Raw genomic sequence first — 17,786 nt, 5'->3', positions numbered from 1 at the left:
TAGAGTCATAAAAGTCTTAATGTATGTAAGTCAAAAATTTACATACATGTACAGCAGCTTTAGGGTCACATTATAAAACATAATTTCTATATATCAGCAGATGATGAATCACTTTAGTTCAGTGAGCACAGCTTCAGTATTCAGACAGAGCTAACATTTACATGTTTCTGGCAGGTTTGCTTTCCCAGAGATGGGTTGCAGCTGAAAGGGCATTCTCTGCTTAAAACATGTGCTTGATAAGTCGACGGTTCATTCCGCTGTGGCGACCCCGGATTAATAAAGGGACTAAGCCGAAAAGAAAATAAATGAATGGCAGATTTGCCACATACCTTTTGGAGAACTTGTAGATTAGTGCAAGCTGTCTTCTGACACCCACTAGCATGGCAGCCAGTCGGGCCTCCATCCACTGAAAGGTCTGCTGGCTCACCTGAACAACATGACATACAGTTAAAGTCAGAATTTTTTGCTCCCCTGTTTATTTTTTTACCCCGTTTTCTGTTTTACAGAGATAAGATTTTTTTTTCAACACATTTCTAAACATGTTAGTTTTATTAACTCATTTCTAATAACTGATTTATTTTATCTTTGCCATGATGCCAGTAAATAATATTTTACTAGATATTTTTCAAGAAACTTCTATACAGCTTAAAGTGACATTTAAAGGCTTAACTAGGTTAATTAGGTTAACTAGGCAGGTTAGGGTAATTGGGCAAGTTATTGTATATAGATGGTTTGTTCTGCAGACTATCGGAAAAAAATTAGCCTAAAGGGGCTAATAATTTTGTCCTTAAAATGATGTTTAAACAATTAAAAACTGATTTTATTCTAGCCGAAATAAGACTTTCTCCAGAAGAAAATATATTATCAGACATACTGTGAAAATGTATTTGCTATGTAAAAAAGAACAAATATCAAAGGGGGGGCTAATAATTCTGACTTCAACTGTACATAGGCAAATTTACAAACACAAACACTCTTTTGATGCAAAAAAAAAAATGTATAGCTAAAGAATATGTAATAAGAAGTATGCTATAAGGGCTGAACTTTTCAGAGGTTAAATGCAAAATGTATAAGAATAAAAAAAATTTAGAAGAATATTTAAAGGTATTTACACCATTATTTGATAACCCCCCCCCCCCCCAAAAAAAAAAAGTTGTATACTCTGCATTACCCGCAGAAATCTACAAATGTTTGAGTTTAGCACTTCACCTTTTCCATATTTTTTTTAATATTCCAAGCCTTGATTCAAAATGGATTAAATTTATTTATTTGCGCAAAATTCTACACACATTAACCCATAATGCCAATGTGAAAAAAGGTTTTTTAAAATTGTTGCAAATATATTAAAAATAAAAAACCTCAAAAATCACATGTACGTAAAAAACAAATATTTACAGCCTTTGCCGTGAAGCTCTAAATTGAGCTCAGGTGCATTCTGTTTCCACTGATCATTCTTGAGATGCTTCAGCAGCTTCATTGAAGTTCACCTGTGGGTAATTCTGTTGATTAGACATGATTTGTAAAGGCATACACCTGTCTATTTAAGGTCCCAGGGATGACAGTGCATGTCAAAGCACAAACCAAGCATGAAGACAAAGGAAATGTCTGTAGACCTCCGAGACAGCATTGTCCAGAGGCACAAGGCTGGGGAAGGTAACAGAAAAATTTCTGCTGCTCTGAAAGTTCCAATGAGCACAGTGGTCTCCATCATCCATAATTGGAAGATGTTTGGAACCACCAGGACTCTTCCTAGAGCTGGCCAGCCATTTAAGCTGAGTGATCGGGGAGAAGGGCCTTAGTCAGGGAGGTGATCAATAACCCGATGATCACTCTGTCAAAGCTCCAGCGTTCTTCTGTGGAGAGAGGAGAACCTTACAGAAGGACAACCATCTGTGCAGCAATCCACCAATCAGGCCTGTGTGTTAGAGTGGCCAGACGGAAGTCACTCCCCCGCTTGCCAAAAGGCATCTGACCATAAGAAACTAAATTCTCTAGTCTGATGAGACTAAAATTTAACACTTTGGAGTGAATTCCAGGCGTTACATTTGGTAAGACTGTAAGACTCGTGAGGATAGAGGGAAAGATGAATGCAGCAATATACAGAGACATCCTGAATGAAAACTTGCTTCAGAGTGCTCTTGACCTCAGACTGGGGCGACGGTTAATCACCAGCAAGACAATGACCCAAAGCACACAGCCAAAATATCAATGGAGTGGCTTCGCAACAATTCAATGAATGTCCTTGAGAGGCCCAGCCAGAGCCCAGACATAAATCCTATTGAAGATCTCTAGAGAGATCTGAAAATGGCTGTACAGTATATTGTCGCTTCCCATCCAACCTGATAGAGCTTGAGAGGAATGGGCAAAAACTCCGAAAGACAGGTGTGCCAAGCTTGTGGCATCATGTTCAAAAAGACTTGAGGCTGTAATTGCTGCCAAAGGTGCATCAACAAAGTATTGAGCAAAGGCTGTGAATACTGATGTACATGTGATTTTTCAGGTTTTTTTTATTTGTAATAAATTTGCAACAATTTCAAAAAATCTTTTTTTTCACATTATCATTATGGGGTCTTGTGTGTAGAATTGAGGAAATAAATGAATTTAATCCATTTTGAAATAAGGCTATGAATACTTTCTGGATGCTTTGTACACTTAACAACAATCCACTACTTTTCTTCCATGAGTTCAAAATAACTATAGCAATCAGATATCTATAGCAAAAGTGTAAGTTTCCGGCCTGCCATTGTTTCTATTTCTGCCTGTAGTGATGACATGCGATTCGCGAATTAAATAGATGTTGAAGTTGGCGCGAAACGGTTTGCGTCTTCAGTAGGTACTAATATACTGGATACCACCTCTGATTAGAAAGAAATTAAAATACTGAGTTATTCAGTTACTAGAACAGTACACTGACTCATCTGCTGCGAATAAAGAGACCTGATGATGATGAGTGCGACTGTCTGTTCCCTCGCAGCACGCTTTCTCATTGAGTGTGTGATTTAACCTGACTAAAGTCATTTTTATTCCATAATATATTTTGTTACAGCCAATTTAGCAAGGTAAAAAGTAATACATGTTACATTTTTTAAAAAGTAACTCAAATAATATTACTTATTTTTTTAAGTAATGTGTTACTTGTTACTTTGGAAAAGTACTATTATTACGTAACATGCGTTACTTATAACGTGTTACCCCCAACACTGATTATTATATAATATGCAAATGTTCAATTTGAAAAAACAAATGCTGTTGATAAAACAAGAAACATTTCTGATAGCTATAACATAAACAGTTGAGATATTTATAACCGTGTATCATACTCATTAAATATATGTACATGAAGTGTGAGTGATGTGTACGTGTGAGATATGTACATGAGTGAAGTGTGGACACCTGTTCATTGTACATATCGCTGTCAATTTTACATTTGGAGTATGCTGTTGTATTTTGCACTGTTGTTGTATTTACACTGTCTGTATTTTGCACTGTTGTTGTATTTGCACTCTGCACATCTGTATATTGTACTGTCTGGAGCCAGCGCCTAAGATTTTTACTCATCATCGCACACGTGCTGCTGATGATGTGACAGTAAAAGTGATTTGATTTGATTTGAGATTTAATGAAAATTTGGATATACTTAGGTTTAGCTAAATAATAAGAGTTTAGTACATGAACATGACAAACCATTAGCCTCAAATTCCATCATTTCTGTGTTCTCATGTAAATCCTGTGTGTAAAGTCCCGGTGGAAAATAGGCCAATCAGAACAAAACAGACTCTGACATTCCACACAGGATTATTAATATGCACGCCACAGGCTATGTTCGATTGGCCACAGCGTTACCTAATGAGATTACAAGTTTATCTAAACTTATCTAAACTAATTATAATTACTATGTATGTGAGACTGTGTCAGAGCATATTTATATTAGGTTGTTCATTTTAAAACTACTTTAATATTATATTAATAATATATAAGTACATAAAACCACATTAATATCAATATTACTATTATTAATAAAACTGCAGGCTGTTTTTACATTCATTAGTTGTCATGAAAATTAAGCTTTTATCAGGGAAAAAATCTGGGAATTTGATATTTGGCTTAAAGTGGGAGCCTTGTATGTAGCACCATGGATGCACCAGCTATATGCAATTGACATGCTTAAATTTGACTGGTGATCATATTGGTCATCATGGAAATGATCTACATGACTGTTGTTGAATTTTTAGTGCTATTCCCTCTGAGAGTTTTCCACATCCATCTGACTTTTATTGGATTGCGGTCTCACACTAATTCATTTAGAAAATCTGCCTGCAGAAAAAAGCAGATAAATGATCCTTCCTACCATATCCATGGCAAATACGGCAGCGTGGAGTGCGGTCAGAGATGGCGTCCTCAGATGAGGATCATGAAGCATCGAGGGCAGAAGCTCCGTCAGCTCTCTGGTCCACAACTGCACTCCCTGCTGCCACACGGCGTCCAAATGCTCCCCTGTCACATCATGATACGCTCCAGCCAGAGTGGCCAGCGGCTCTGCAGGAAATTAAACCTACAATAACACTAATACACACTGACAGGCATTTTCCAGGGAAAGGTGCTGACATGACACCACAGTTGTGCTGCTGCATAATTGCGACTGGTTTGCACATGCTTATGCGATGATGCGACTACAACGATGTCAAGACCAGTTAAAGATAATGTGACATAAACTGGCGCAAAACTAAGAACATTTAACCCTCCTGTTGTCTTGGAACACTGTTCGCCCTTAGGGTCAAAAATCACCCCTCTTCACTAAACCTCTAAAACAAAGCTGTAAAATTTGATTTCATTCCTTTAAAAAAAAAAGGAACAACCTCATCTTCATCACAAAACCTGACAAATGTCTTGACTATCCACGTTTTAGGAACAACTAATAATAACTTGATTTCCAGTTGATCATTTGGTATCAGAAGTGGCTTATATGAAAGGCGAAGGCCTTTAGATTACGCTTATTTGACCAAAATAAAATATGATCATGTCTTGATTTTTAATGATTTAATTAGGACAGTAATGTCTGACATTACTTAGATAAAAGCCTTGTCGGTAAACAGAAATAATGTCCAGTATAGAATATAAAGTCATGGAGCCGTGGAAAAATAATGAATGTTGTGTATGATTCCCATGAGCTTGGAGGACTGCATCCATACATCTCTGCAATGACTCAAATGACTTATTAATAAGGTCATATGGAATGGCAAAGCGTTCTTGCAGGACTCTCAGAGCTCATCAAGATTCTCTGGATCCATCTTCAATGGCTTCTCCTTCATCTTACCCCACACATGCACAATAATGTTCATGTCTGGTGACTGGGCTGGCCGATCTTGGATCCTTCTTTGTTTTCAGGAACTTTCACATGTAGACTTAAGTATGAGAAGGAGCGCTATCCTGCTGAAGAATTTGCCCTCTCCTGTGGTTTGTAATGTAATGGGCAGCACAAAAGTCTCGATACCTCAGGATGTTGATGTTGCCATCCACTCTGCAGATCTCTTGGACACTGCTATACTGAATGTAAACCCAAACCATGATTTTTCCTTTACCAAACTTGACTGATTTACACATCAATCTGATGTCATGTTGACGTCCTGTGCTTGCTGGGTGACCTTTGTTGGATTTTTAGGAATTTTTTAAAACTTTTATTTTGAAAACCACACTTATTCAGAGTCTGAATACTAGAATTTGAATTTTACAAGTTGAATCTGACGAGCTATCGGGACCTGATTGTTTTTGCTGCCGTTCATGCCGCCATCTTCTTTTCTCTCAAAGAAGCAGATTTTTACTTTGTGTGTGTGTGTATTTGAAGGGTGTGTGTGTTGGAGTGTGCATGTGTTGCCAGTAGTTTAAGAGGTGGTAAAATAGTTTTATAACTAGTGGATCAAAATTGACCAAAATGACATACGTTATACCCTAAAACCGTTATACCCTTACTTTACTTATAAAGGGAGTAAACCCCTTTCCTTCAAGGGCCATGAAACCCCCCACTTTCAGTTCAGTTCCACCTCAGAATTTTTTCAAAAGATGCATCATAATGGGCGTGGAGCTCCGCGAGCAAAGGGCAGGAGTGGGCGTGGCCAGCAGGAGAGAAGGAGGGGAGTAAACAACTGTTGTCAGTCGGCTCACAAAATAAGACACAAACCGTGAGGAGACGCATGATTTTATAGTTTACAAAGTTAAAATGCAAAGAAAAAAACTAATTTAATGCCCTGCTACATTTATTATTCGTAATTTCATAAACAGATAACCACAATTTCTATAATTATTAAGATAATCGTGTTTATATAAACACTATAAATAAGGACTTTTCCCTCAATCCTTAAGTCTGAATGCAGACTCAGTGCAGCAGGTCTCTTGCCTTGTCTATTTTAACCATTAGCCCTGCTGGTAATCTGGAGGATTTAGGCAAACACAGCAGCACGGCGATGTGTCTAAACGTTAACGAACTCCTGATAAAAGATAACGTCCACCATTCTCCAAATCTCTAACTGCTCTCTCGACAAAAATGCTTGCTGCACACAAACACCTTTGCTGTATCGGCCCTGACAGCATCACAGGGAATAACATGCAACAAACCCCGTGGATCATGAAAACAAACACATACGAGCCTTCATGAACAGCTAAATACTGTGTGCCGTGGGTCTGTGGATGCGGTCTCATCCAGTCATCAACGTGTCTCACAGCTTGGCACTGGCAGGTCTGTCTTGCCTTCGGAAAGCACGTTCAGTCATGAATAATTAAGAAGCCGGCTCTTCTCATAGGATAAGAAAACTCCGCTATGAATAGTAATGAGAAACTGGCGCGTCATCTTTGCACTTCCAGTTTTCCAATACGTCGCCGATTTTGATCCCGCCCCAAAAATCATTTTAAACCCGGAAGCTGAAATTAGCTGACAAAAGCTCCAAATTATCCAGTTATCCCCACAGTTAAAGCTGACTGGTGCTAACATTGTCTTAAGGGATGCTCAACACAACCAAATCTGTTAACGTCTCAAAAAAAGTGTTTGAGGGTTTCATGAACCTTTAAACGCAACAAGTTGACTTTACTTAAAAACATGAGTAAACTCATTGTAACTTGAAATATTTACATTGATTTAACTTTAGTTTTTATAATCACGCACATACTTTATTTACTTACAAATTTTAAGTTTTAACATGCAGGTTTACTCACTTTTTTAAAGTAAAGTCAACTAATCATTTTTGCAGTGTGCTGTTAAAATGGTGTCCAGTCATTTTTGGACAGGCAAGTCAACAGGAGGGTTAAACGTGTTTTGGGGTTTTAGAAAAAACTAAAGATGTGTTTTTTCTGTCTGTCACCCCAAGGGACAGTTGATCATGAAATCAACAATACAAATGAATGATCTTTGGGTAAACTCACTCCGGAGCTCTTGCTGGACTTGCTGAGACATGAGATGCAGGAGCTGGAGTGCGTTTGGCAGGCTGTGTGTGAGTGTGTGTCGGAGCGGGCCGGTGGTCCAGGCTTTCCACAGCACCGCTGATCTCTCCAGCAGGGTCTCAGCTCTCTGGGTCAGAGACAGCGGCCATGCACTCAGCTCCAGCAGAAACACACTGTCTCCTGCCTAGAAGATAGATAGCACTGCTATAGATGATGAGAACCATGATATCTTTTTTTATTGTCTAAACAACCGGTCACACTCAACTGAATTTGTTTAAAACAATCTGATTGAAAGTTTATGCTTTAGATTTTTTTGTACACAAATCTACAGTTTTGTTTGTGTTTTTAGATGAGATGGACAAAACAGTCCAGCGTATGTGGAAACTTCTTCAGTTGTTTTTTGAAAAGCATCCCAGGATACATTTTATGAAGTTGATTAAAAAATATATACACACACACACACACACACACACACACACACACACACACACACACACATATATATATATATATATATATATATATATATATATATATATATATATATATATATATACACTGAATATATATATACACTGAATATATATATATATATATATATATATATATATATATATATATATATATATATATATATATATATTCAGTGTATGTATATATATATATATATATATATATATATATATATATATATATATATATACATACACTGAATATATATATACACTGAATATATATATATATATATATATATATATATATATATATATATATATATATATATATATATATATATATATATATATATATATATATATGTATGTATATATATATATATATATATATATATATATATATATATATATATATATATATATATATATATACATATATATATATATATACACACACTCACCGACCACTTTCTTAGGTAACGTGTTTTAGTACCTGGTTGGACCCCCTTTTGTTTTCAGAACTGCCTTAATCCTTCGTGGCAGAGATTCAACAAGATACTAGAAAATTCCTCAGAGATTTTGGTCCATATTGGCATGATAGCATCACACAGTTGCTGCAATGTCAGCTGCACATCCATGATGTGAATCTCTTATTTCACCACATCTCAAAGGTGCTCTGTTGGATTGAGATCTGGTGAATGTGGAGGACATTTGAGTACAGTGCACTCATTGTCATGTTCAAGAAACCAGTCTGAGATGATTTGGGCTTTATGAAATGGCGTGTGATCCTGCTGGAAGTAGCCATCAAAAGATGGGTACACTATGGTCATAAAGGGATGGACTTGGTCAATACTCAGGTAGGTTGTTGCATTGACACAATACTTAATTGGTACTAATGGGCCCAAAGTGTGCCAAGAAAATATCCCCCACACCATTACACCACCACCACCAGCCTGAACCGTTGATACAAGGCAGGATAGATCAATATTTTCATGTTGTTAACAATAAAATTCTGACCCAAACATTCGAATGTTGGAGCAGAAATCGAGACTCATCAGACCAGGCAACGTTTTTCCAATCTTCTATTGTTCAATTTTGGTGAGCCTGTGCAAATTGTAGCCTCAGTTTCCTGTTCTTAGCTGACAGGAGTGGCACCTGATGTGGTCTTCTGCTGCTGTAACCCATCCGCTTCAAGGTTCCGCATGTTGTGTGTTCAGAGATCCTCTTCTGCATGCCTCAGTTGTAACGAGTGGTTATTTGAGTTACTGTTGACTTTCTATCAACTCAAACCAGTCTGGCCATTCTCCTCTGACCTCTGGCATTTAAACACAGAACTGCTGCTCACTGGATATTTTCTTTTTCAGACCATGACCACAGAGTAACCATTATCCGATGGCTACTTCCAACAGGATAACCTCTCAGACTGGTTTTTTAAACGTGTCAATGAGTTCACTGTACTCATATGGCCTCCACAGTCACCAGAACTCAATCCAATAGAGCACCTTCGGGATGTGGTGAAATGGGAGATTCATATCATTCAATCTGCAGCAACTGTGTGATGCTATCACGTCAATATGGACCAAAATCTCTAAGGAATATTTCCAGAATCTATGTCACAAAGGATTAAGGCAGTTCTGAAGGCAAAAGTTGGTCCAACCTGGTGCTAGTAAGGTGTCCCTAATAAAGTGGCCGGTGAGTGTAACTTGACTATACTATTATGTATACTCTTTTAAGTCTATTGCCTACAGTGAAGTAATTATATAATTTCCTAATATTATTTATTATTATTCTATATTCGTAAACGGCAAAGCAAATATAGTGGAATGTCTTTTGTGATCCACTGTAAACTGAACAAAGTTACACAGGTTTAAAACGAGTGTCAGCAAGTTACCCTTTGATGCAGTTGCAATATGCCTGTGAGATATAACAAACCTGTCTTCTAAACGTTAACAGAAGATGCTGAAGTCTCTGAAATCTGTCAAACAGTTTATTCCTTATCCGGGACCCCAGCTGCTGGAGCCGTGCCTGTAGAGATATAGTATCAAACCAGGCATGATGTTTTACAAGGTATCTGACAGATTTATATTATGCATGTTTTATATTATGCAACGCTGTAACTTGTTGCTGTCCTCACCTCCGCAGCCCACAGGCAATCCCCGCATCCCTTGGCTCCAAACAGCAGACTCTGATTGGCTGCTCCAACAGAAATAAGGGCAAGGGTCTCGTTCTCAATGCCAGCACCACCCCTCTGGGCCTCCAGGGTGAACCAGTGATGCCCCTCCGAACAGAGCAACAATCTGAGGTCATCAGACGTTTCTGAAGGAAAAATAATAATAATAATAATAATAATAAATATAGCTGCAAGCAGCAATTAAGGGGCCAAGCACTTTTGACCAAAAGGTGGCGCTGCTCCAGAAGTTTTTAAGGACTTTCAGGGCATGGGGTTGAAGATGCATACCATGTTTTGTAATGATATGTGAATGTATTGGTATAATATAGCATTTTTGACCAAAAATCGAAATGGTCGATGCCCAAAATGGCTGACCTGTAAAAATCAGACATCACTCGGCTCAACATGCTCTGGCGGATGTAATGAGAGCAGTTTTATGAGTTTCAGACGAAAGGTTGAGGCGTTATAAAACAAAAAAGCAAGTTTTTTGTATCTCCGGACCACTAGGGGGCAGTGCGCCGAAACTCTGCATATAGCCTCAAACCCTAGTTGTCATAACACACACCAAGTTTGGTGTGAATTGGTGAATGCGTTACGGAGATATCGTCTCAAGTCCATCTTTGCAAGTTCTACATTAAACTTGATTGCAAGTTAAACAAAAACGGTTGGTCAAATCAACTTGAATTCCATAACTTTTGGTTGGCATGGTCTGTAGATCATGTGATTCAATTTTGGTGATAATCGGAGAAACGGCCTAGGACGAGTTCGATCAAATAGGTTTTTCGAATAATTTAAAATAGCGCGAAAAAATTCATGACGGAAAATGACGTCATAGGGTGCGTTTGAATCGGACTGAGCCAAGGAATCAGGGGGGGAAAGAATTTTGATTGTAGCCCATTTGGTTCAAAAGTTATCATGATAAACATACATGAACGTTTGGACAAGTGGTGGCGCTAGAGAGTTTGATTTTGAGACTTCATATTTGGTATGATTATTGTTAATACTGTCCTCTATCATTGTGCCAGATGCTTACCATGTTTTGTAATGATATGTGAATATGTTGGTAAAATATAGCATTTTTAGCCAAAAATGGCTGACCTGTGAAAATCAGACATCATTCGACTCGACATGCTCTGCCGGATGTAATGACACCAGTTTTATGAGTTTGGGACGAAAGGTTGAGACGTTATAAGCCAAAAAGCAAGTTTTTTGTATCTCCGGACCACTAGGGGGCAGTACGCCGAAACTCTGCATGTTACCTCAGACCCTAGTTGTCATAACACACACCAAGTTTGGTGTGAATCGGTGAATGCGTTACGGAGATATCGTCTCAAGTCCATTTTCGCAAGTCCTTTGTTAAATTTGATCGCAAGTAAAACAAAAACGGTTGGTCAAATCAACTTGAATTCCATAACTTTTGGTTGGCATGGCCTGTAGATCATGTGATTAAATTTTGGTGATAATCAGAGAAACGGCCTAGGACGAGTTCGACCAAATAGGTTTTTCGAATAATTTAAAATAGCGCGAAAAAATTAATGACGGAAAATGACCTCATAGGGTGCGTTTGAATTGGACTGAGCCAAGGAATCAGAGAAAAAAAGAAATTTGATTGTAGCCCATCCTGTTCAAAAGTTATGATGATAAACGTATGTGAAAGTTTGGACAAGTGGTGGCGCTAGAGAGTTGGATTTTAAGACTTCATGTTTGGTCTGATTAATGTTAATACTGTCCTCTATCATTGTGCCAAATTATACAACTTTCTCGCATACGCCTATATGGACTGCCATTCAAATCCGGCGGAAGAAACGGAAGAAGAAGAAGAACACTAACGAAAGCAATAGGTGCCTACGCACCTACGGTGCTTGGCCCCTAATAATATATATATATATATATATATATATATATATATATATATATATATATATATATATATATATATATACACACACACACACACACACACACACATACACATACACAGACACACACACACATCCATGTGAATGGTCAAAACTGAGTGAATTAATATTCAAAATAATTCCAAATATGGTCAAAATCAATTTAGGGGTACTTCTTGTGTTTATAAATGAGCAAATAAAACCTATTTATAGACAATCTTTGCACTTACCTATGCCACATACCTACTATCTACCATACCACTTGTCATAATACCTTGGCTTATATGATACCTTAAATAACATTATAGTACCTTATATAATACACCTTTTTTGACACTTTATATTGTATATAGAGTCACTTATATATAATATGCCACTATATCTTGCAGTAATATGTCTTAACATGACATTTAAACACTTAATATATAAATATAAATACATTTATAATCAAAACTCTGTCTTGTGGGAAGCTAAAACATAATGCAATATACTGTAATATAGTGATGATTTTAAAAGGAACACATCCTGTAACTTGTCTGGTCTTTTACATTCTTTTTTTTTTTTTTTTTTTTTATTGTGTTTTTGACAAAAGGTACAGTACATTAAAGGTATTCAATTACAAAGGTATTTTCGTTTTTTCTTTTTTTTTTTGAACCATACATAAATTGAACAAAAAAAAGACAAATTGACATAATAAAAAAAAATAAATAAATAAATAAAAAAAATAATAAAAATAAAAAAAAATTGATGAAAAGGAAATGCATTAAATAAAAAATATATTAATAATAATAAAAATGAAAATAAAATAAATTTACAGAAAAAATAAATAATTGAAAAAATAAATAAATAAGTAAATTTAAAAAAAAAAAAAAGAAAAAAAAAAAAGAAAAAAAAAGGTGGGTGGGGGTGGGGTTGGGAATTTATGGTTGGAGGAGTACATTAGTCTCAATATGAATTATTAGAGGGTCCCATGTTTTGAAAAATTTTTTGGTTGATCCTCTGAGAAAATATTTAATTTTTTCTGTTTTCAAAAATAGCATTACATCACTAAGCCAAAGTGACAGTTTAGGTGGCATTGGTGATTTCCACTCCATAAGAATTCTTCTTCTAGCTATTAATGTTACAAAGGCAAAGGCGTTTTCTATTTCTTTAGCTAAATGGATGTCCTCATTTGTTACTCCAAAAATAGCCATTTCCGGATTTGGTTGAATTCTTAAATTGAAGGCTGAGTTTAAAATTTCAAATATTGAAGACCAAAATCGTCTCAGTTTGTCACATGACCAGAACATATGGGTCAGGTCTGCCTTGCATGAGTTGCAACGATCGCATGTTTCATCTATATTGGGGTAGATTTTGGCCAGTTTGGTTTTGCTGTAGTGAATACAGTAAAGAATTTTCATCTGAATCAGATTAAGACGTGCACATGATGAAGTCTTGTTTATAATTTTAACTGCTTTATCCCAAGTTTCTTCAGAAATATTAATTCCTAGTTCTTCTATCCATTCCGTTTTAATCTTCTCTAATGTTGTATTATGGAATGTCATAATGAGGTTATACATTTTGGAAATGAGACCTTTGGGGTGTACAGGGGTCTTTAAAATTAGATCCAGTCCAGATTCAGCAGGCATTTGAGGGAATACAGAGCACTGGGTCTGAACAAAGTGGCGAACCTGGAGGTATCGAAAAAAGTCTGATTTTTGAAGATTAAATTTTTTACTCATGTCATTGAAATTGGCAAAAATATTATCAATGAAAAAATCTCTACATGTAAGTATGCCCAGGTCCTGCCATTTCTTAAAAGTAGCATCTAGGTTGGCTGCTGGAAAAAGATGATTATTGCATATGGGGGTTTCTAAAGAAAAGTCTTGGAATTGAAGTGCTTGTCTAAATTGGTTATATATTTTGAGGGTCGAAATTACCACTGGACTCGAAGAATATTGTGATGGTGAGAAAGGTGTCTTCATTGTAATAAGTGCTGGTAGGGAAGTTGATTTGCAAGACTTAGCTTCTGCTTCACACCATTCTGTATGTGGGAACTTTAACCAATAGATTATTTTCTGTAAATTTGCTGCCCAATAGTAGTTTAACAGATTTGGAAGAGCCAGTCCTCCATCTCCTTTAGGTCTTTCAAGAAAGTCTCTGCGTATTCTTGGCTTTTTGCCACCCCATATAAAGGAAGACAGTAGTCTATTGGTCGACTGAAAAAAAGATTTTGGCAAGAAAATTGGGAGGCTTTGAAATAAGTACAATAATCTGGGTAGTACATTAATTTTAACACAATTGACTTTACCTGCTAAAGACAAATAAATAACATTCCATCTTTGGAAATCTAATTCTAGTTTTTTAAGTATAGGACTATAATTTGCTTTGAATAAATCTGTGTATGAACGGGTAATATTAATTCCTAAGTATTTAAATCCCGATTTGGAGAAACAGAAGGGTAAGTCAGTATCTGCAATTTTAACTGCCATATTATTTATAGGGAAGCATATACTTTTAGAGAAGTTTAATTTATAACCTGAAAAATTACCGAATTCTTTTAATATTTTATCAATTTCAGAGATGCATGATAGTGGGTCAGTTATATATAATAACAAATCATCAGCATACAAAGAGACTTTATACTCTACACCCCTTCTTTTAATACCCCTGATGGATTGTGATGATTTGAGTATTGTTGACAATGGTTCTATAGCCAAAATAAATAGCAAAGGGCTAAGGGGGCATCCTTGTCGTGTTCCTCTAGACAAGGAGAAATATTGAGACACTATTTTATTAGTGAGTACGGCTGCTTTTGGTTGATGATAAAGCAAGCGTATCCAAGAAATAAATTTTGAGCCGAATTCGAATTTGTGCATTACAGCAAATAAGTATTTCCACTCGACTCTGTCGAATGCCTTCTCTGCATCTAGAGAGATAATCACTTCAGGACTATCCTCTGATGCAGGAGAGTGCACAACATTGAGGAGGTTTCTGATGTTAATGAATGAGTGGCGTCCCTTTATAAAGCCTGTCTGGTTTTGTGAAATTATTTCTGGTATTATGTTCTCTATTCTTGAGGCTAACAATTTAGATAGAATTTTGACGTCAACATTTAGTAAGGAAATAGGTCTATAAGAGCTACAGTAAAGGGCATCTTTATCTGGTTTCAGGAGAACTGTAATATGGGCCTGTGTAAGGGTTGGAGGTAATTTGGTTTGTTCAAACGAGTGGTTAAACATATTTAACAGTAAAGGGCATATTTGTGAGGAAAATTTTTTGTAAAACTCAATGGGAAATCCATCTGGTCCAGGGGTTTTACTACTCTGCATAGCTTTAATTGAATTTTCCACTTCTTGAAGTTGTAAAGGTTCATCCATGTTCTTTCTTTGATCCATTTTAACAGTGGGTAGATTAATATTAGATAAAAATGTTGACATGGGACTGTCTTCTTGTGGGAATTCTGAGGTGTACAGGTTAGAGTAATATTTATAAAAAATATTATTTATTTCTTGTGGGTCTACTGTAATGTCTTGTTTTGTATTCTTAATCTTTGGGATGACCTGAGATGCCGATTTACTTTTTAATTGTTGGGCGAGAAGACGGCCTGCTTTATCGCCGTGTTCATAAAATCTAGCACGTGCAAAAAATAAGTTACGTTCTGTTTTTTCAGTTGATAATAATTCATATTTTGTCTTTAAACTAAGTTTTTCTCTATACAGTTCGGGTGTTGGGGTATCAGCATACTGGCGATCGATTTTCTGTATTGATTCAATAAGTTTCTCCTCAGTTTGTTTCCTCTCCTTATTACGCGAGGTTGAGTATGATATTATTTCTCCCCTTATTACCGCCTTAAACGTTTCCCATAATAGTGATGGTGATATCGAGTCTGATTTATTATTTATTAAAAAATTGTCAATTGCACGAGATATGAATTTGCAAAAGTTTGAGTCTGAGAGTAAGGTTGTGTTTAGCTTCCATACTGGTCTTGTTGTATAGTTATATGAAAAACAAATATCAAAAATTACAGGGGCATGATCGGATTCAATAATAGTTGAGTATTCTATGTTTTTTATTGCCGGGATAAGTCTTTTATCAGCAAAAAAATAATCTATCCGCGAATACGTCTGGTGAACATGTGAAAAACATGAGAATACCTTTTTATCTGGAAATAAAAACCTCCATGGATCTATGCAGCCAATCTGATTCATATATCCGGCAAATATTTGAGACATTTTTAAAAGAGGTACAATTTTAGGGTTGGAACGGTCCATAGTTGTATCCATTACACAATTCAGATCTCCACCAAGTATGAGATGGAAAGAGTTTAAATCTGGTAACAAGGAAAAAAGTTTTTTCACAAAGTTAACGTCATCCCAGTTGGGTGCGTAGACACTGACCAAGACAACTGGTACCTCAAAAAGGTGCCCGGATACAATAATATATCGTCCTTGAGGGTCTGAAATAGTTTCAGATGCAATGAATTGTATTTTTTTGTGGATTATGATTGCAGCTCCCCTTGTTCTGTGATTAAAGCTGGAGTGATAAATCTGACCAACCCAATTTTTCCTAAGTCGATTATGGTCTTCAACACGCAAGTGAGTTTCCTGTAGAAAGGCTATTTCTGTTTTTAATTTTTTAATATGTGTAAATATGCGAGTTCTTTTCACTGGTCCGTTTAACCCTCTAACATTCCAGCTAACAAAGCGTACTGCTGAACTTTTTGTGTTTTCCTTATCGCCTGTGTTTGCCATTTTTATTCAACAGCTATGTACCCAAACTTTGTATATTGGGTGTGGGTTGGGGAGTTGGGGGGAGAGAAAGAAAAAAAAAAAAAAAAAAAAAAAGAAGAAAAAAAATTATAATAAAAATAACGACATAACGTGGTTGAATCTTGGTAAACAACAAAAACTATAATACAATCTAGATTTGCCCTTTGAACAATGACAAACCGCAGTTCACAAACTTCTCTCTGCTCCCGATATTCCAAGTCTATGTGCTTCTATTCTCCTCAAAGCTCCCAAAGTAATATAAGTTAGGCATAAAGTGACCAATCAAACTTACAAATAAATGTGTTTAAGTACCGTTAATAAATACAGTGCTGCATAATAGAAATAAATAAAAATAAAGTATCTGCAGATCTTAAATAATAATAAGACACGTTTCCCTTAATAATAAAGTTAGATAAAACATATCTCAACTTACTGCAGAATTGTTCAACGCGGATATCTATTTATATTAAACAATCTGCATAGCAGCCCAGTTAAATATATTATGTATCTTACAAGTTCAGTGTCTGAAAGTCAACGTGATCCTTCATCAGTTCACAGTGTTTGTGAAGTCAAGAGTTATCATGTGTAGCAATCCGCTGGTCGAAAAATTGCTGCGCTTTCTCTGGCGTATCGAAAAGGAAAGTTTGTTCTTCATAATGAACTCGTAGCCGTGCAGGATGCAGTAACTGGAATCGTACCTTTTTTTGATACAGCAGTTGTTTGACATCTTTGAACATGGCACGCTTTCTGGCGAGATCGGCGGAGATGTCAGGATAAATCCTCAAAGTCGAGCCCTTGTATTTTACCTCATTCTGCCTGGCCCATCTTAGTGCTTTTTCTTTCTCTTGAAATCTGTGAAAACACACGACAAGTGGTCGAGGAGGTCGGCCATCCTGTGGTTTTGGACCGAGCGAACGGTGTGCTCGTTCCAATTCTGGAGGTTTTTCGAAGACTTCTTCACCCATGATTTCCATTAGCATCTCGGACACAAATTTAACAGTCGGCTGACCTTTCTCGCTGTTCTCCGGGATATTTAAAATCCTGAGATTTGCTCTCCGCGACCGGTTTTCCAAGTCGTCCACTC

General features: G+C 36.5%; 1 protein-coding gene across 10 annotated transcripts in view; it reads right to left on the bottom strand.

Annotated features, from left to right (window-relative positions):
- apoltp (apolipoprotein lipid transfer particle homolog) overlaps window positions 1-17,786 on the bottom strand; it is a 597,023-nt gene that overhangs the window by 30,841 nt on the left and 548,396 nt on the right. For all 10 annotated transcript variants that reach the window (XM_087240371.1, XM_087240372.1, XM_087240368.1 and 7 more), the window contains 5 exons: window positions 10,018-10,199; window positions 9,816-9,908; window positions 7,411-7,612; window positions 4,349-4,536; window positions 330-427 (listed from right to left, as the gene is read on the bottom strand). In XM_087240371.1, the coding sequence (XP_087096497.1) occupies window positions 330-427; window positions 4,349-4,536; window positions 7,411-7,612; window positions 9,816-9,908; window positions 10,018-10,199 (763 nt within the window). The remainder of the gene's footprint in view (window positions 1-329; window positions 428-4,348; window positions 4,537-7,410; window positions 7,613-9,815; window positions 9,909-10,017; window positions 10,200-17,786) is intronic.

This window comes from Danio rerio, chromosome 2 (genome assembly GCF_052040795.2).
Source record: "Danio rerio strain M-AB ecotype USA chromosome 2, GRCz13ab, whole genome shotgun sequence".
NCBI classification, from domain to species: Eukaryota; Metazoa; Chordata; class Actinopteri; order Cypriniformes; family Danionidae; genus Danio; species Danio rerio.
This window is presented reverse-complemented; position numbering and strand designations above follow the sequence as displayed.